Source organism: Montipora capricornis, chromosome 10 (genome assembly GCF_036669925.1).
Source record: "Montipora capricornis isolate CH-2021 chromosome 10, ASM3666992v2, whole genome shotgun sequence".
NCBI classification, from domain to species: Eukaryota; Metazoa; Cnidaria; class Anthozoa; order Scleractinia; family Acroporidae; genus Montipora; species Montipora capricornis.
Genome location: NC_090892.1, coordinates 52,350,328 through 52,367,827, shown reverse-complemented (window position 1 = coordinate 52,367,827; position 17,500 = coordinate 52,350,328). Strand labels below are relative to the sequence as shown.

Below are 17,500 nucleotides of genomic sequence, written 5' to 3'. Positions count from 1 at the left end.
GATTTCCGTACAGGTTCCTACTTCACTATGCATGCAGAATAAATTAATGATTCATTCGCGCTATTGCTTTGTAGAACAATACGTATACCCAAGAGAATCGAATATGTACATGACTAATTTGTACTTACGGGATGAATAAAAATAGATCTCATTTCTCTCTCCCTCCCTCTCTCTCTCTTCTTTCCCCACATCGCCCTCACCGTTACTCGTTTTCGTTCTAGCTTTACTCTTTCTATCCCTTCGTCTTGTCCTTTTTTCCAGATCCCACTCGACTTTTTCTGCCGTTTTATCCCATGATATGTCACTCGCAGCTTGAACTTGAACTCCGACCCACTGTAAACCTCTGGATTACGGTAAAGACTTGTTTCCATATCTCAAAGTGCCCTTGGACGTGAGGGGCCTGGGGTGGCGGTAGGTGGTGAAGGGTACAATAGCTGAAACAACTCAAGCCTTTACAAAAATGCTAACCTTAGGCCTAAACAATATGCTTTAGATAATGTTTAGGCCTAAGGTTAGCATTTTTGTATGGATTTAGGTTGTTTCAGTTTTGTTGTTCCAGACCCCTCTCGTCCAAGGGTCACTTTGAGATATGGAAACAAGTCTTTACCGTGGATTACTTGTTCCTGTTCTTGACTACTGAGCTAACGTGTCAAGTTGCTAATAGGCCTTATTCACGATAGCCGCCATGTTGCTTTTCAAATTGTCATGCAAATTAGCAAATTGGAAAAAAAGGCAAATTGCGGAAAATCGGCTCGTCGAAATATTGAAATAACATTGCAAAAAGTCCATTTTAGTATTTAGAATTAAGTACCTTTTATAATAATTTTATATCTTTTGATTGCCTTTGACATTTGGACTTTCTACTTCGTTATCTGCTCATTTTTCACTAAAAAAAAACGCCGAAGTGACTTGTGTAATGATTGTATTTTACCGCTTAGTTGATAAACATTCAATGAACGTGAAATCATCTGTGTGGCTAAGGTGTTCGTTATAACCTCTCGAACTTGTGTTGTTTGCCCCCTCAGAAGTGAGTAGCTAATTTGCATGATAATAGCAAATCCAACATGGCGGCCATCGTGAATAAGGTCTATTCACACCTTGAAAATTATATTTATTTTGAATTCTCGTTGACTATTTACATAACAATGATACGTAATTATGTACACGTGCCACGCCGAGCGAACTTACGCTCGTAGGTGACCGTTTAGAGATTCCTGTTTTACTACTCTTGAAACAACCCATCCCTTTAATAATACTAACCGTAACTCTAATTACGACTAAAGGCACTGTTTAGGCTTAAGGTTAGTCCCTGTGATAGTTTTAGGTTTTCCAGTATTGCTGTGAACTGGGACCTGAATTTCCGTCATTCCCCGTGCGTGCGGCACACTTATAAGTTCACTGCGTGGAAGAGTGTACCACGCTTACAGTCTGATTGGTGCATCTTTCATGGGAAACTTTAATGCACGAGTTCATTGCAATTAAAATCGTTTCATGTTGCCCTTCTTTTAAAGCAAACTTGTGTCTTCGTAATAATCAAGATGGCTAGCGAAGTAAAAGCGTCAGCAAAGGGAGATTTGAACATTTGGAAATTGTCCCTGCGTTATAGCCTATCCCGAGCGGTGCATAGAGTGGTGCAAAGAAAACAATTTACTTTCGTCTACCGTTTCCAAAACCCGTGTGGTAACGCAGTCAGTTGGCAAAGACAAAGTGCATCGGGAGATGGATCTGTTTCGCGATGCTCAAGAAAAAACTGCAATGGATAGCCCACAGGTAACCCAGGCTCACTGTGTGCGTCACGTAGGTATTAAAATATAGAGAACATATGAGGCGAAGTTTAGGTCTGAAAATTTGCTAGAAAATGGTAATAAAAATCGATAAAACTTACCATGTGGTGAGCTGTTGTTGTCTTTAATACGTACACGAAGTTTCGGGGAAAATGGTCCCCGTTCACCTTCCTTCATAATATAGTGACAAGGTAGGAGACGGAAGCCAGCGTCGGGACTCCGATCGACCCAAAACAAGCACGATTTTTTCCGCGAAAATCAAATCCAGTCGCTAAATAAACACGCCAGGTTCGTGGAATAGGAATTTCTCTAAACCATGAATCCACTGAAGCATCTCCAGGTAGCAACGTGGAGCCACCAGACTCCGTAAAACTTGTAAGTTAACCTGCTAAAATGGCGGTCAGAAAGCGTGGTACTCACGAAGTGCCCAATTCAAAATGGCACTGAACTCTGGACGCCTGGTGACAAGTATAATAAGTCTCCCTCGAGGGAGGGGAGTCCCAAAAAATTGCTCAGTGAGTTTTATTTTTAGGAATTTGGGACTCCCCTCCCCCAAGGAAGACTTATTATACTCGTCACCAGGCGTCCAGAGTTCAGTGCCATTTTGAATTGGGCACTTCGTGAGTACCACGCTTTCTGGCCGCCATTTTAGCAGGTTAACTTACAAGTTTTACGGAGTCTGGTGGCTCCGCGTTGCTACCTGGAGATGCTTCAGTGGATTCATGGTTTAGAGAAATTCCTATTCCACGAACCTGGCGTGTTTATTTAGCGACTGGATTTGATTTTCGCGGAAAAAATCGTGCTTGTTTTGGGTCGATCGGAGTCCCGACGCTGGCTTCCGTCTCCTACCTTGTCACTATACTATGAAGGAAGGTGAACGGGGACCATTTTCCCCGAAACTTCGTGTACGTATTAAAGACAACAACAGCTCACCACATGGTAAGTTTTATCGATTTTTATTACCATTTTCTAGCAAATTTTCAGACCTAAACTTCGCCTCATATGTTCTCTATATTTTAATACCTACGTGACGCACACAGTGAGCCTGGGTTACCTGTGTTGAAACAAAGGAGCGTATGCATAATGAAGTAGGGACCTGTGCGGAAATCTTGCCAATTACTGCATTTCAAAGCGAAAAATCAAAACGAGTTTCTTGTGTTTTTGTGTGTCTGCTTTCCCGCCGCTTTCAGCGATTTTTCCGGGGAATTTCAGGTTTCAGTTTTGCTACTCTAAATGTTAATATTTATATTGCAATAGCGAAGATGTCGTTTACGTCACCTATTGTCATTAATGTGCCAACCAGAGCTTCATCGGCTCTCGAAACTAAGGGTCTTTTGTTCCTGTGTTTGGCATATTTGAATAACAAAAACAGTGTTTGTAAACAGATATCTTCCCTATAAACCTTGCTGTCGGCCAATGTCTTCCGTGGAGGAAGCAAACGAATTGCTCGCGCGGGCTCTTGCGAACGCGGTGCAGCGCGCAATATAGCAATCATTTTATTTGCTCAATGCTTCCGCTATCTATACTACTTTTCCTCATAATTGAACAAAGTGTTTTGATGGTTTTAGTCTTTTATGAGAAATGTATGTTAGAAAAGGTAACGATGCATAGAACTTCGCAATTCGCAGATTTTTCTTTGTTATCGAAAGAACCCAGTTAAATGCAGCGCATGCGTAGTAAGTTAAAAAATTGCGATTGAAAGCGGAATAGCTTTCTTGGAAATACGCCTATTTAACGAGAACCACTCGTTAGAATTTAACGAAATTTGGCACGAAAGTACTTTAGGAAATAAGTAACTGGAGTATTGAAAAAAATGTGAACTTTAACAGAGGAAATTGTAGATGTTCCATGCAAATTATAAAGAAAATCTAACAACCAGATTTTCTGCAACTAAACAAAACCGATTTTAAAGGCCTGTTTATATTTATTCATGTTGCCATGGCAACGGCATATTCGTCAGCTTTACTATCAAAAAACCGAAATTCGTGTTGTTAACTTGCTTGCTACCATTTTTGGCGACCAAAGGATTAAGGGTTTAAGAGGAGAAAGGTAAATGAAACATAGGTATCAAAAACTGTGTTCAGCCACCTTACATTAACTTGGAATTAATTTGTATAGCGTCTAATTGTACTACTTTGCCAAATGTTTAGTTGCCGTCTTGCAATTTTGAAGCAGATGAAGTTATTGGGGAAAAAACGATCTCTCAAATCTTAACGTGGCAGCTGGGCAAGCTCTCGCGCAGAGAGGGCGACTCTTGGTTTTTAATAAGACACCTGAACTGCAGGGGATTTCAAACGTGCGAACTTCTTTTTCTGACTTTTGGCAATGTTCAAGAACGTTAAGGGTGAAAGTAAAATTTGTACTTGTACCTTGTCTTGTACAGACATGGAAGTTGAGGGGTTACCCGTACTTACGAGTGCGGGTGGCAATATACCAGTACTTGCTGAAGTGAAGCGAGTAAGGAGCTTGTTTCCTGAGACGTGGATCTGGCTGGAATACAATGCAAGGTACACTGTAAGCTGTAATGATTCACAATGCATAGCTTCTGAACAAGCTGTCTGTTTGCGTTAGGCGTTGAAAATCACAAGACATCATGTACGAACGAACAGCGTTACTTTAATACTAGTGTACGATATCTTTTCATCTCAGAAATGAGGAGCTTGTTTGCTGGGTATGTTTTGACGAAGGTTCAAGAACTTCAGCGAACGATCTTATGACGTTGTCTAATCAACAGTAAGGTTGAAGCTCTGGAAATCTTGCGATATCAGATGAGCTAGCAGAATATCCCTTTTCACTCTTAATTGCCTCTTGATTTTCCGTTAACTCTTCCAATATGGCGACCAAACTACTGCCTTATCGATTAGCCTAGTTGATCAAAAATAATTTTTCACACCCTACCGCTTTGCCTTGATATTTATTTGGAAGTTATTATAATAGCGAGCCATATTCTTTCTTATTTCTTCATTTACTACTCCCTCCCAATAGTACACGGGCCGATTGTTGAGATATTCTTGTTCTTAAGCTCAACAGGGCAAGTCGAGTTTCAGCGGGCTGTACCAGATACACTCACTACTTGGGTAGCAAGTGCTTTTGCGGTGTCCAACTCTACAGGGCTTGGTGTCGTAGAACTCAAGTCTCAGGTCGGTGTTCTGGTTAAAGGGTAATGATTATTTGCACTCACCTTGTTTTATTTTGCCACAAACTTACCACTCTACACTCAAAGCCGATGGACACTATCTTCTACAGACAACTTTACGAATTTGTAGCCTGGGATTTTGCCCCTCACTCCACACAGAGGTGCAGGATTGCAGAAAATCATTTGCATCTCTTTCGCACCTCATTAAAAAACAGAAGGGCACACTGTATCATGCCTTGTTCCTTTCAAAACTGAATTAATTTTCTGCAATCCCCGGCACCTCATTCGGATTTTGGAGGACACTAAACACAATACAATCAGTGGTGGAATTTACCGTTGTTCAACCACAATTCAGTGTCAAAGTCTTCAAAAGCGTTATTGAACGAAATACCATGTAAAGGTGTAGAATATTCGGATCCTCTCTTAGATAGTCTGCGTCGCTGACTGTAATGTAGAGAGATGTGATGTAACAGTGTGTGAGGCCGGCTACGCTTGGATAAACTTGAAAGCAATGGACATCAGCTTTGAAAACTTCTCCATTACGCACCGAAAAAATTGCATATGAACGAAGTAAATACCTCTAGCTATCTCAGCGATTGATTCTTCAAGGTCAACGCTGAATATTCAACGTCAGAAGCAGAGCGATACACGATGAACAAAATTGGATACAGCCGAGAGAGACCGAGCAGTTGAGTTTGAATTTTGCAACGATTTGGCTACAATATCTGGACTCCCTCCGCAAATGAGGCTTAATCGAATTGGTAGATAACCTGTTGAGACGTTATTACTTCAAGCGCGCAATAAAGAGTAGTTTCGCGACTGCTTCCAATCGGAGTTTCGAATACCCTTTCATTACCTTTAAACTCTGCCGACACATTTTCATCAAGTCAGAAGCAATAGCAATAGGGAGTTTAAGCAAGCGACTTATTTGTGCCAGGGACGGCAACCGGAAGTGAGCTTTTTCCCTGTTTGACTTGTCTTCACATTACCACAGTTGTATTGTTAAGTATCTTTTCATGAGCAGAGATGATTTGTTTGAAAATCTGGGAGAGATCACTGTCCTGGCATGCGAAATGTTCACTTCCGGTTTCCGTCTGCGGCTCAAAAACGTCACGTGCTTAAGCTCTCTAATATATGTTATTTGTCGGCTGGGCGGTCCGTATAGCGAAAAACTGTGACCGAGGTCTTGAATATTCTGCGCGAGGCCGCAGGCCGAAGACAGCTTTTTCAACAGTGAGGTCACAGTTGTTCGCTATACGGACCGACCCATGGATGGTAAATAACGTATTTAGTTTTTTCCTCATCTCTCTCTTTCTCTTTGAAGTCACTTTTGTAATTATTTACTCGCGTCACGCTTGATCGCGAAAGCAGTTAGCCACTTACAAACTGAACGTTTCAAAGAGAAGTGTTTTAACTTGAATTATGTTTCCAAGCCGTTTGTCTAATAAAAGTTTTTTTTTTAATATAATTTTTTGTATGTTAACGGATTCGGTGTCAAAAAAATGGAAATTTTAAGGTCAAGGACAAAAACTCTCAGAGCGTTACCGTGTTCGTGGGCAGAAATAGGAAAATCCTGACCGTGTGAAGAACCAATCAGATTGCATGATCCGGGCAAGCAATCCAAGGCTAAACGGTGCACTCTGATTGGCTGGTTTTTGGTCAGGATTTTACCGTACGGACCGGTAGTTACCATAGAAACGTCCGTTTCCATATATTTTCTCTCCCGGGAAATTCAAATTGAGCGAAACACAAAAAGTTTTAAGAAAGGGGAATTAAAGCAAGGGGAATTTAGTTTTATATGAAAAAGGTTACCGTTTAAAGTTCGCTGATAGAAATCGAAGATTACAAACATTCACCAAGCGTCCGATCGTTCAAAGAAACGATGCCATATAGTAAACAATTTACTAACCTCATTTGCTCGGGACCGTACTGGGAAATATTGGCCCTCGGTCGTTTTTGTACTGCCACAACCTCAGGCCATTATGGGCCTTAATGACACGGTGGCCATGTTGAAAACTTTTGTTTTGCTCCACCGAAACTCGTTCCCAAACATTTCAACTCGAGGCTCCGGGTACAAAATCTATTGTCTATGGCCAATATGGCCGCCGCGCGAATAAGGCCCATTCCCTAGAACGGCTCTCGCGCTCGGATAGTAAGAGGTTAATACTGGCTTCAGTATCTCCCGATCTTGTGTCTAGGGCCGGCTGCAGGTATTTGCTTTGTAGTATGGTTGGCGCAGTAGATTTTTAGGGTTTTAGTAGTTGTTGTACAAAGTGGTTATGGGGTACTTAATTGGAAACTGCTAAATTGTTGATTGGATTAACTTAGAAGGAAAACGGTTTTTCCTCTGACAGGTGCAAGTGTTCCAGTCGTTCTTCGTGTCAATAAACCTTCCCTACTCTGTTGTCCGTGGTGAGGAACTCGCTCTTCAAGTGACGGTCTTTAATTACGAGCCTGTAGAGCAAAAAGTCACCATAACTCTGAAGGCATCCAAGGACTGGTCCATAATTGATGAGGTCAACAAACTTGGGCTCAGAGGTGAGGGCTCCAAGGACCAAGTTTACGTGGACCAAGAAATGGACCTAAAAGAGGAAGTGATTGTAGGGCCTGGTGAAGGCAGAGCCGTCTCCTTTCCTGTTGTCGCAAAGGCCCTGGGCATAGTGCCAGTTATAGTGTCGGCTCAGTCAACCACTCATTCTGATGCAGTGAAGAGGACCTTGGTTGTTGAGGTGAGAGGCGAACTTTGACTGGAAGGAACAAGTGTTTTCTGTTGAAGAAGTCCGTTCTAGGCTTTTCCCTCCGGTGTGAATCTTTCTTTATCAACATTCAACAGTAATTGACTTCTACTGAACCAAACTTCGAACTTTTTGCCGAACTTTTTTACTTTTAATCTTACTATACACTTTTTTGTATCATAGCCATTTTTTAAAAGAACGTAAAAGAGACTGAGATTTTAGGAGTGTACTAATAACTTACCTCAGGCTTGAAGGCTGTTAATGAGTAGTGTAAATAAAGGTAAAGCAAATCGGCTGAAGGCAACGTAGCCAAATTTAGGAAGAGTTGGCTGGTGCAACGTAGCAAATCGAACGAGGCTCAGCGTTGTCTGTACTCTTATCGACAACGATATGCGTCATCACAGTGGTCAAAATGTTGTGGACTCGCGAGGCGAGACAATATTCAACACCAAAGAAAGTGTTTATTTCAGAGCGTGTGACACAAAGAAAGAGCAAGCGTTGTCTATAAATTTTTCGCAGTCTTAGGTTTATTTCCCAAAAGAAGTGTTCCTGATTGGCTATTACAATTGCGTTACACGTTGACGCGAGCAGCGCTCTTACCGACAACGGCAAATTAGCGAATCAGATTGCGAGATTACAAGCTTTTGTGGTAAAAAGCTTGTTCGCGGCAGTAAGAGCTGCAAGTGGCACAAACGTGTTACAAGCAATGTAATACCACATAACAGCAAACAAAACGCGTCCATGCTCAAATCGTAGCGTCAGATCCAAAGTTAGACGTTCTTATACATGCAAATGGCGCACGCTTCTACAGGGAAAATGCTAATCCTCTTTCAACTTTATGTTGTTAGCCTGAAGGTGTCCCACAGGATTATTCAATAAGTATGTTGTTGGACCTCAATTCAAGTAAGCATGAAAAATTCGTTATCTTTTTCCTTTTGTATCGTTCTTTTTTACAGCTTCGTTTCCAGGGTCTCTCTTCTCTGCCTTCCTTGTCATTGAGGAAAGGGACCCTGGTTGCGGCTGGTCATGTGGCTCCCAAATTTGGGAGCTTTTCCAAATGTGTGCTAGGGGAGGGGTGGTAGTGTAGGCCTTGTCATCATTCTGCACGCGGTTGATTTTTGTGGCCCGACGATCATCGAAACGTTTCTCGGCAAGGTGGTTTTGTGTACTACACATGGGAAGTTTGACGTGAAAGGCAAGCGATCCGACGGAACAGAAAAATAAACTCGCGTCGTTCGAATTTCACTTTTGCCCGTTTGCAGAAGATCCGGATTCCGACAACTTACTTGAAAAAGCTCAAGTGAGCAGTTGAATATTAAACGAAGAATGCTTAATAGTTTTCGGAAATGTGAAACGTTTATACATGTTTATGTTACGTATCAACCACAAATCAAACTGTATATGAACATGTGCTGGTATTTTATTTTCATACTTGATTTTCGTTTTTCTTTCAAATGTTAAACAACGTTATTCCTAAGTCGCAAGATTGTACAGAGACAGTTTTGACTTAGTTACTTCAACAACTTCCCGTAAATTGTCGTTGTTATATTTTTACTGCACACAGGTGGTTAGTGTTTACGTCACAAATCGTGAAGTATATTTTTACCGCCGGCAAGACATTTTATCAAGCAAACGTATTGTTTGGTGTATTGTTTAATGATAGTGTATGTTTCTGTTGAAGCATTTCGAGCTACTAAAGCCCTGGCCAAACTATCAAACAAAGTTGGATTCCACATGCAACATTGTTAGATGTAAATGTTGAGGTGGTGGCAAAGCACTATCCAACATTGCTTGACAAATTCAAGTTCAAGTTGGCGCTAAATTTGAAAATATGGCGTAGCGTTTATGCTACTGGAGCTGTTTGAGGACGGAAAGGACGGATTCAAACAAGGAAATACCAAAGAATGGTTAAGAGAACGTGTATGTTCACTGCAAGATGCATCCGCGCTCAGGAGATGATGATTATGAGCTCAGATCAATTTGCAGGAATCATGTTTAAACGCTATTGAACCAGACATCTCCAAACAGAGCGATAATGAGTTAAGGAGCCTAAGGGTGTCCCACAGACACGGCCTTGCTTTCTACTTGCTGATCAAGGTTTCTGGCTGTTCATCAACAACCACGACGTGTCCTTGGTCCTTATCCGCCATCTCTGTTGCAAATGATGCTAGAAGCCCAGGCTTGAAAATAAGATAGCGATTCGTGATTGGCTAGCAGCGCGAACGTGACTCAATTCAGGACACAACTTTGTTGAAATAGAGGGGCAAAACACTGCAACATTGTTGCGTCGAGCAGAATTGTTGGTTGTAATGTTTGATCAAAAGCAAACTCTATCCAACATTTGATCGAACAAAAAATGTTGGAGCGTTCAATCCAACTTTGTTCGATAGTGTGGGCAGGGCTTAACGAATTTTTTTTATGTGTGACCGTTTATAATCGCCGCTCGACATCGATGGTCTTTAATATCGGTCACAAAATGTTTTGCTTTTAGCTTGACCGCTTTTTTCGGGAATCTTCGGTGGAAATATAACATTTACCTTTTTGAAACTTACATTTTTTCGAGAAGATAACCAATCAAATCTCTCGATGAAATTATGCGCAACTAAATTGCGAGCCCATGCGGAGCGAAAACAAAAGATTGTACACTGTCACGGTCAATTCAACATGGATTGCGACTACACTGTTCTCGCCTTTAAGGGTTTTAAAGTTTCATAACCAGTCCCTCAATTAACTATGGTCAAACGAATACGAGTTGCGGGATCTATAACGAAAACCCTATACCAGTGGAAAAATGTTTGTCAAGGAGTGCCACGTGACCAGCCACTACCAGTCTCTTTCCTCAACGACAAGGGAGGCAGAGAAGAGAGACCCTGGAAACGAAGTTGTCTTTTTACGGCATACGGCAAACGCGAGCTCTTGCATAAGTATATGGTGACCACTAAATGTTTTATGATCTTGTTTCAGCTTCAAGCCTGTCACGCGATTTGGATCTCAGTGTCCCACCGAACGTGATCAACGGGTCTGCCAGAGCCACGGTTTCAGTTATGGGTAAGTCTCATCTCGAGGCTTTGTCAAGTTCACAGCGGTGAAACTCGCACATATTGTCCATGAAAACTGATTGGACCGCTTTCACCTACGTGATCTCGATCACGTGGATGATTTCCAGAAATTAAATTTCGCTGACCAACTTGTCAAACTTTCTGTTTGGTGACTCCACCTTGTTGGGATGTTAATCTTTGCTAGGAGCCCATCTGGAGCCTACAACTCTACTGTGTTCGTGCAACGGCGTTTTCACAAGTAAGGTTATTTTTAGATTGAATTTCCCGCTAATTAGACTCCCACAGGAGCCCGATGACCAAGTACAAGAAATTAAGCTGACGTCATAGGGTCACCGAACCGGAACTGCCTTTGTTTTTTGACCTAATTCGCGGGAAGGGCTAGCCTAAAAATAAACCTACTTGTGAAAACGCCGTTTTACAGACGCTGTATGGAAGTTGCACGCTCCCCGATGGGCTCCTGTCTTTGCACTTAAAATATTGGTACGTGTTATAGAACATCACAGTGCGTAACAAGGGCCTTACATAATTTGTTACCATTTAACGTCATAAAATCTTTAACATGTCGTCTATTAAAAAGACATTTCCACCGAAAGAACATTGCGTGTCAAAGCAAAGTATGCATAGACCTAAAATCAAAACCAACCACTAATAGTGCTCTCTTTAAAAATAGCGTCATTTCAAAATAGCATCACCTGTGCGTGATCATAGGCCTTAAAGAGAGCCTCCGCTCCTACGAAAAAGTAACTTTAAACCAAAGCAAAGAATGTTCGCAATCAAATTTGCTTTAATTTTTTTTCCGAAAAAAAAAAAAACAATCAATTTTAGAGTCGCTCATGCCCACTTTAAAATTTCCCGGGCGTCTCCATTGAATCATTGTGACGTGTTATGGTAACCCTATGGTTTTGTCGCCTCGAGCTGTTACATAATGTCCATAAGGTAATCGTAATACGACACAGTGATTCAAGATGGCAGCGCCAGGAAAGTTCAAAACAAAAATTAACGGTTCTGAAAGGCGTTTATTTTTGGTTTGATAGCCTTAAAACAAATTTGCTGGTAAACATTAATTCACGTTGTTTAAGTAGTACTTTTTTTTGTTGCCGACGAGGTACCCTTGAAATTGGTTGCTTTATTTTTAGAGTCATACGTCAAGTTAGCGTTGATATGTTCTTATCTTTCTTTGCTCATCTGGCCAACAGGGGACATGTTAGGTTCATCTATGAACAATTTAGACCAGTTGGTACGCATGCCCTATGGGTGTGGTGAACAGAACATGGTGAACTTTGCTCCGAATATCTACGTCCTGAAATATTTGCAGACAGTCAACCAACTCACAAAGCTGCTGGAAAATAAGGCCAAGCAATTCATGATCTCAGGTTAGTTGTAGATCTGCAATTTGAAAGGTACGACACCAACCCGGTGACTGAAACTGTATTTTACCTATATCTTTGCAAGGCTATCAACGTGAACAGACCTACAGACATAAGGATGGTTCTTACAGTGCTTTTGGAGAAAGAGACTCGTCTGGGAGCTTGTGGTAAGATTTTCTGGGCGGAAATCATAGAGCGGTTTCCAATTGAGTGTCGAAAATAATTAGTGAATTGCTTTGGTTTTGCATTACTTCACTCTGGTGAGGTCAGTGATTGGTTCAGAGTTCTCGCGCCACCTTTTCAACCAATCACAAGTGAAACCAAAACCAATCCCGCGCTTTGTGTCGGCTACGTGTAATTTCTTCGAGTTTTGATTGGTTTACTGAATTATCTCCGTCCATTTTGATTGGCCAAAGTAATTACTTTGGTTTTGGTTTTACGACACTCAATTGAAACTCGCTTTAGAGCAAGGCTGGCTGTGCGGCTGCGGCTGGTTAGTTCCACCAGGATCCGGCACCTTTGCTTTGTCTAGTCTGGTGTTGCTTACCAAAATGTTTCAAGTTCGTCTGGGCGGAAATGCAGTCCTAGACAAAAGGCATCATCTCGAGGCTCTGGGGAATAAACTCGTACAAATTATTCCCCAGAGCCTCGAGATGATGCCTTTTGTTTAGGACTAAATTTTAGTTTATCAAAAGTGGCTTATTAGAGCTTTCTCTGTTGTGTGAGCCTCACCACTTGGTAATGGGAATCAAACGGATGAATGCAAACTGCTAACAGTCCCTTCTAGGTCAGTCGAGCCGCCCGCTCTAGTGACGCAAGCGAGCCGAGGGGAGAATGGGAAGAGAGTGAAAAATAGCGACCCCACTTCCCGCTCTCTCCCTAATTTCCCCTCGACTCGTCGGCTCGCTTGCGTCACTAAAGCGGGTGTCTCGATTGACTGAGAGGGGACCGCCAGCAGTCTAGAATGAATAAAGGGGAATAAAGCCACACCATCCAAGTGACCACTTTGTTCCCTACTCAGCGTGTAGGTTCTTTGTAAAATAGGGCTTACAGGCAATCTTGCAAATCTCAGCTGGTGAGAAAGACTGTCTATCCATTTGTATAGCTCATTACAAAGACTCTGCGACTTTGTTCCGTTCTGGGTTTTAAACCAGAACTTCCAATAATGAAATCTAAAAATCCTTTAAACTTTAAACAGTCGACTCTGAAATGAACCCAACCTGCAATCCAAATCGTAAACTGTCAAAGCACAGCACAGGTAGTCATATCTTTTTGGCAAATTGGTCCTCACAAAAAGTACCGTTTGTTTATCTTTAGGTTGACCGCGTTTGTCGTAAAATCGTTTGCACAAGCGCGCGCGTTTATCCCAGAGTATATAGATGGCCAGATGTTGGACGATAGTCTGGTTTGGATGTCTCGGCAAACAAACTCCGATGGTTCTTTCAAAAGAGTTGGAGCAGTTCACAGTTCTGTACTCAAGGTGTGCAAAGTTCATTAAATAAGCAAAATCTAGTATGACCGCGAGAATGTGTTTTTTCCCCGCAGGGTTTGGGTCCACTGCAAACATTAGGGAGCTTTAGATCGGAGGACGAGTACGATTACAAGTTTTCCGTACTGAGCACGCACACTTGCGAAAACTGTCGGCCTCGTCGTTGGCCTCCAAACCTTATGGGCATGCTCAGAACGGAAAACTTGTACTCGCAGTCGTATATATGACTTAATTTTAAAATTTAGTGGATAGTATTTCTTTCTAAATGATGTTATCTATTATTATTTGTGTCCCCACATTAGTATGGGATATCTCCCAAACTAGAAGGTTCTGACACGGTAATAAAGTTACTACTACTACTACTACTACTACTACTACTACTACTACTACTACTACTACTACTACTACTACTACTACTACTACTACTACTACTACCACTACTACCACCACCACTACCACTACCACTACCACTACCACTACCACTACTACTACTACTACTACTACTACTACTACTACTACCACCACCACCACCACCACCACTACCACTACCACTACTACTACTACTACTACTACTACTACCACCACCACCACCACCACCACTACCACTACCACCACTACCACTACTACTACTACTACTCGTCCTCCGATTTAAAGGTCCAGAAAGTGACAGACTTGTCCAGAAATGCACATATTTAGATGCATAGATGTGATCTATTAAAACTCTTTGACGTCATAAGCCCTGAATCGGATGCTTGCAGGCATTCGTAGAAATCCAACATTTCCATCGTTCGCTGTGAAATTTGGCGTGTTTACTGGGGAGATACGATCCCAGTTTCCCTGAAAATCTCGTTTATGGAGCTTTCATTGCGCCTACATGAACGGACACTCTACTTCAGGTCATTCGAGCTTTGCCTAAAGTTGCCCTTGGGCGAAAGTTTGTTTCGGTCACGGAGCGGTTAAAGGGTGTTCCTTATTAATATGATACCACGGATTGGTGTAAGAAGAATAATTCCAGAGATTTGTGTAACTGATGGTATCTCAAAGCTGGAATTAACTACATGATAGTATGTGCCCAGGACAGAAAACCAGACAAGAGAATAACTTCAGTATAAGTGTGGTGAAAACATGGACGTATTAACTTTATATGATCGTTATTATGTCTTTTTCAGGGTGGTCAAACAGGGATCGTTTCTCTAACAGCATATGTTCTCATTGCATTAGCAGAAGCTAATTCCAACATTCCGGTAAGATTTACCATAACTCAGGTAATTGGCGTGAAGGGACTTGATAACAGTTGAACCAAGAAATTCGCTCTGCTTTTCGCCCATTGACTTTCATCTTTGTCTTTATCGAGAGTAGCTCGTTGTAGAGTAAGGCTAATAAAGTGGTGGCCCAATCAGACCAGACCAAAATGTTGGGAGCTCTGTGCCCGACTCTTATTGTCCAGTGTGTGGGATCGTTAGCATCCCATGTGTGGGATCGTTAGCATCCCACAGAGTTTTGTGAACTGTGGCAAGGGTTGTAAAACGGGGCCTACGGTTTTTAATTCTTATCCGAGACGATATGAAAGTCTACCCACTTGCGGATGTAATTACAAAGGCAGGACTTACTCCTTAGTTAAGAGACTGACCGTTGGTGAGTTGAACTCACGATCTCCCGAACGGTAGCACGAAGCCAACCGGTCGGCGGTTTGCAATGGCTGTTGGGGAGTCTCCAAGGAAACGTACTGTAGGGTATCCGCGCATTCCATTCCAGATTTCGATTGGCCTGACCGAAAGTATCTTGCTCATCAACAACAACATTGACAACAACTTATTGTTGCCCAAGTGATAAATGCTTCTTGTCTTTTAGGAATCCCGCTTTATTTTTGTGGGAAAACCGTGTAACCACCTTCAGTTTTGTGTTCGGGAATGCACTCAATATTATCGACTCAAATCATGCTGTGAACCCCAAGCGAACGAGGCGCCCCATTTCCGCCAACAGGGAACACCCATTCTAACCGCTGGCCACCGATGTCAACTTATCAAAGTAATGAGTATGCTGTTCCTCTTGTAGGCCGTAGTCAGCGCGAAAAATAACGCCAAGTCTTTCCTGGAAGGCAAAGTTGATCTGCTTTCAAGTGACATCCAAGACCCGTACACTCTAGCCATCACCTCATACGCCCTGTCATTGGTTGGTAGTGCAAAGAAGATCAAGGCACTCAACGAACTTCGTACTTTGGCCACTGAGAAAGGTAAGAAAACGAAAAACTCAATTCACGTTTCCTTTGCCTTTGTATTTCCGTTGTTGGAAATAAGATAGTTAAGCTGTCGTGAGCTTAAGCAAAAACTGATTTACTTTTCGAATCAGTCAATCATGGGACAGTAACATCGCAATTGCGAACGGGTTAATCTACTCAAATATTATTCTGTACCGTAACAAAATAATTATTGATTTACAAAGGTTTCTACACCGAGAATAAAGCCTCTCTGAACTTCGGTGCCGTTTATCCCTGTCTAATTCCTGGAATGTCGGTGTACATGGAATGACTTGAGAGAACTGCTTAAATAAGAGAGTGACGCAAACTTTTTATTTTGAAAAAACATTGTTGTAGATGCCCTTGTTGCCTTGGCGGTAAGCTCCGGAATAGCTACCGCAAGCGGTTAAACTCGTTGGCCGAATGGCACCTGGTAGTAACAGCCTGTCAAGAGCTTGATTTTTTAAAATTCTCTGCATCTCGTAGTTCTATTTCTAAATACTTTTTAGGGAGTTTTTCACTTAGGGTTCACCTCATGAACTTTCCTTTCAGGGTACTATTTTTTTTTTTTTTGTAAATTTTTACTTTATGATGCCTTGAGTAGAGTAAGTATATATGTAATACATGTGGGTTTCGATAGCCCCTTGAATGCCGATCACGAATGGTCTTTAGCGTGTTGGTATTCTTAGTTCATTCACTTAATCAACGGCCAGGTTTTTTTGTCGAAACGAAATAAAATGTTTGCAAAAACATACAGCAGAATTTCGCACGATTAGTTTGTTTGGTTAGGGCTGTCATGCGAAATAGTAATTTGACAGTTGTGAGCAAATTTTTCCCGTGGAAGTAGGAGCCGAATAATACTGACCATCCTGATATTTCTGTTTGTAATTACCTGTTTCAGATGGATTAATTTACTGGCAGAAAAAACAAGAAAGCCACTTACCGAATGACAACCCATGGCTGCGCCCGTATTACCGACCTCGATCAGCGGACATTGAAATCACTGCGTATGCGCTGTTGGCCTTCACGCATGAGAAAGACATCGGTGTTGGGTTGGGAATTTCTCGCTGGTTATCACAACAGAGAAACTCATTGGGTGGATACTCGTCAACACAGGTATTCAGTTGATAGTTTTTGAAAGCTAGAGCGGTTTTTAATTGAGTGTCGAAAGTAATTAGCAAATTGCTTTGGTTTTGCATTACTTTACTCAGGGACTGGTTCAAAGTTCTCGCGCCACTTTTTCAACCAATCAGAAGTGAAACCAAAACCAATCGTGTCTCGCGCGTTCACATTTTCCCGCGCTTTCTGTCGGCTACGTGTAATTACTTCGAGTTTTGATTGGTTTTGGATTGTCTCCGTCCTTTTTGATTGGCCAAAGCAATTACTGTGGTTTTGGTTTTACGACACTCGATTGAAACTCGCTCTATCTAGCTCTCTCTTATTGCTTCCTTAAAAGAGCACTACAGTCCGAATCACCGGACTTGGGGCAACAGGAAAAGAAGCCCGGATAATCGGGGTTCCACTATATCGGCAAGGTGCACAGGCATTAGTAAGCATCCTTTCCTTTCGTCCCTTATCTTTCAACCTTGGGAAATTACTCAGTATTGCGACACTACCCTGCAAATTTAATTTCTCCTATATCCCATTCTGCTCACTTCTCTTCCCTCATCATTCTTTGGTACTAATGGTCTCGA

At 41.9% G+C, this 17,500-nt stretch overlaps 1 protein-coding gene across 2 annotated transcripts in view; it reads left to right on the top strand.

Moving 5' to 3' along the window:
- LOC138021338 (CD109 antigen-like) overlaps positions 1-17,500 on the top strand; it is a 65,630-nt gene that overhangs the window by 40,071 nt on the left and 8,059 nt on the right. For both annotated transcript variants that reach the window (XM_068868185.1, XM_068868184.1), the window contains 11 exons: positions 4,168-4,291; positions 4,807-4,924; positions 7,275-7,649; positions 8,504-8,558; positions 10,620-10,703; positions 11,911-12,087; positions 12,167-12,248; positions 13,399-13,561; positions 14,740-14,814; positions 15,626-15,803; positions 16,708-16,922. In XM_068868185.1, the coding sequence (XP_068724286.1) occupies positions 4,168-4,291; positions 4,807-4,924; positions 7,275-7,649; positions 8,504-8,558; positions 10,620-10,703; positions 11,911-12,087; positions 12,167-12,248; positions 13,399-13,561; positions 14,740-14,814; positions 15,626-15,803; positions 16,708-16,922 (1,646 nt within the window). The remainder of the gene's footprint in view (positions 1-4,167; positions 4,292-4,806; positions 4,925-7,274; positions 7,650-8,503; positions 8,559-10,619; positions 10,704-11,910; positions 12,088-12,166; positions 12,249-13,398; positions 13,562-14,739; positions 14,815-15,625; positions 15,804-16,707; positions 16,923-17,500) is intronic.